The sequence below is a fragment of the Triticum aestivum genome, chromosome 2D (assembly GCF_018294505.1).
Source record: "Triticum aestivum cultivar Chinese Spring chromosome 2D, IWGSC CS RefSeq v2.1, whole genome shotgun sequence".
Lineage (NCBI taxonomy): Eukaryota > Viridiplantae > Streptophyta > Magnoliopsida > Poales > Poaceae > Triticum > Triticum aestivum.
This window is the reverse complement of record NC_057799.1, coordinates 500,248,617-500,251,026: the sequence shown is the minus strand read 5'-3', so window position 1 is coordinate 500,251,026 and position 2,410 is coordinate 500,248,617. Positions and strand designations below refer to the sequence as shown.

At 59.4% G+C, this 2,410-nt stretch overlaps 2 protein-coding genes across 2 annotated transcripts in view; one reads left to right on the top strand and one right to left on the bottom strand.

Moving 5' to 3' along the window:
- LOC123054089 (protein WHAT'S THIS FACTOR 9, mitochondrial) overlaps positions 1 to 352 on the bottom strand; it is a 2,049-nt gene extending 1,697 nt beyond the window's left edge. The window contains exon 1 of the mRNA XM_044477770.1: positions 1 to 352. Within this exon, the coding sequence (XP_044333705.1) occupies positions 1 to 224 (224 nt within the window). The 5' untranslated portion in view covers positions 225 to 352.
- Positions 353 to 717: 365 nt separating this feature from the next.
- On the top strand, positions 718 to 2,215 carry LOC123049703 (uncharacterized). The gene is made up of 2 exons (XM_044472589.1): positions 718 to 1,272; positions 1,350 to 2,215. The coding sequence occupies exons 1-2, from the start codon at positions 808 to 810 to the stop codon at positions 1,980 to 1,982; spliced, it is 1,098 nt and encodes a 365-aa protein (XP_044328524.1). The 5' UTR covers positions 718 to 807; the 3' UTR covers positions 1,983 to 2,215.
- The last annotated feature ends 195 nt before the right edge of the window (positions 2,216 to 2,410 follow it).

Genomic DNA, 2,410 nt, shown 5'->3' with positions numbered 1-2,410 from the left:
GGCTGCTCGGCGAAGAGGGTCGGGTGGCGGCGGAGGAAGCGGAGCACGGGGACGGTGAGGCCGAGCGGCTTCTGGAAGCGCGCGAGGGCGCGGGCCGGCACCGGGGACGACGGCTGGCGGGCGAGGTAGTCGAGCATGAGGCAGGACGCGCGGATGGAGGTGGTCCGATCGATGATGTGGTCCAGCCCGCGGTTCTTCACCCACTTGAGCCGCACCTTCTGCATGGCGAGGCGGCGGGGAGGGAGGTCGCTGGTGTGGTGAGTGGAGGACACGGCGGAGGGCGAGGGTGGCTGGCGGCGCGCGTGGAGTGTTCGGGCAAATGCGTACAGAGCGGCGAGGCGGACAGAGATGGAAGAAGAGACAAATTCCGCAACACGAGTGGGCTCTATGACCTGGCCACTCGGCCTGGTTTAGCCTGGACTGGGCCTGTTTGTTTGGTCCGACATAGTTGGGCTTTTCAACGGTCCAGAACTTGTGAGGTTGTGAGCTAAAAAAAAACTTGACAGTTTGTGAACTCAATGGACTATCGTGAAAGTCCGAAAGACTAGCTCGATTTCAACAGCAGCAACACAGCATGCGCGTGACCTCAACAGCCCATCAAAAAATTGCCGCGACGGGTAGCTAAGCCAAAATCAAACGACTCGAAATACTACGATGCGTCGATGGCAATGGCACGTAAAGTTGCACAGACCGCGTATAAAATCGGGCACTGTTCCAGGTGTTCTCCAGTACACCACTTCTCGGCAAGGCTGTAATATTTGGCAAAAACCCGCCCCTGGATCGGCCGCTCGCAGACGCAGGGCCGGAATGGCGCATATCCACGTCGAGTCCATGCAGACCGCCGTCCCGACGCGCGTGGCGCTGGAGCGCGGGCGGACGCTGCCCATCGCCGTGACCGGGCCGCCGATCGCGGCCGCGGAGCTACAGCACCGGTTCCGCGCGGTGCTCTACTACCGCGACCGGCTGGAGGGCGAGGCGATGGCGCAGCTGGAGCAGGCCGCGTGGGTGCAGGAGTCGCTCAGCGAGGCGCTGGCCGACCACCCGAAGATGGCAGGGCGGCTGTGGCGGCGGCACGCCGTCGGCGGCCAAGGGCCGTGGGACTGGGACGTGAAGCTCTGCGACGCCGGCGTGCGGCTGCTCATGGCGTCGGTGGACACGACCTTGACCGCGTTCCTGGAGGCGGAGGACCGCGAGAGCAAGGAGCCCGCGCTGGCGCTCTGGACGGACGTGGAGGCCAAGGACCCAGAGAAGTGCTCCCCTTTCGTCATGCAGGTATACATGCATGAACTTCTCCTCCGTGCATTTTTCATACGTCCTGAGCTGAAAATTGCGCGTGCTTCTGGTCGCAGTTGACGCGGTTCCAGGGCGGCGGCTACGCCATCGGCGCGTGCTGCAGCCTGCTCCACACCGACCCGCTGTCTTTCATCAACTTCCTCAAGTCGTGGGCGCGCACGCATGCGCAGGTGCAGGCGCAGAACAAGCTCGTCCCCAACCAGATGATACGGTACACCCGCTACTTCCGAAACCCAGGCGCCGCCACGAGGCGTCTCAGGTCCACCCCCCTCGTCTCCGTGGCCGGCGACGCCGCGACCACCGAGCTCTTCAGGGTCGTCGGCGACGCGCCAGGCCGCCGCGCGCTGGCCGAGGCGTGCGTCGCGCAGGCCAGCGAGAAGCTGGGGGTCGAGAAGCCGACGCGGTTCACGGTTCTCGCCGGGGACGGCCTGGGAGGGCTGAACGTCCTGCGCTCCTGCGCGAAAGGTGACGGGGAGACGACGACGACGACAACGCCTCCGGGGCACCTACTTCGGGAGGCGTGCTGGCAAGAGGCCGGTCTCGAGGAGGCCGTGCTGGATGGGTGCAAGCCCGTGCACGTCTCGTGCAGCATCGTCTCGCCGGGTGCCCAGGAGGGCATTGTCGTCGTGATGCAGGCAGGGGCCAGCGCCGAGCTCTTGATCAGTGCGACTGTTCCGAGCAGGAAGTGATTAAGCTGGACACGCCACGTCACATGATATACGTCCACGTAGTGGTCAAAAACTTAAAATAGTACTCCCTCAAAAAATGAAATGAATCAATCCTTCTGTGACGGAGGGCTGCAATGTTAATCTATTAGAACAACGTACATAATGGAATCGACATATTACATATAAAACTATAGCAATGCATGTATGAATTCATTCTTATGGAATTCCAACTAAAAATGTGATATTCTACCAAATCAATGTTTTTTCAGAGAACCCCGTAGTTTAACCCACCATTACAGGTACATCGCATTGGATACAAGATCTAAGAAAATATATAATAACTCCTATAACTAAGATTTGCGATAATATTTCTTGAAGACATCTTCTTCGTGGTATCAATCTCTCAAAACGAAATACTCTTAATACTTCATTAAAATGCAACAATTAGA

Coding starts and splice junctions, on each gene's coding strand:
- LOC123049703 (XM_044472589.1), top strand. CDS start 808: ATGGCGCATATCCACGTCGAGTCCATGCAGACCGCCGTCCCGACGCGC. Junction 1,273..1,349: donor GCTCCCCTTTCGTCATGCAG/GTATACATGCAT, acceptor TTCTGGTCGCAG/TTGACGCGGTTCCAGGGCGG.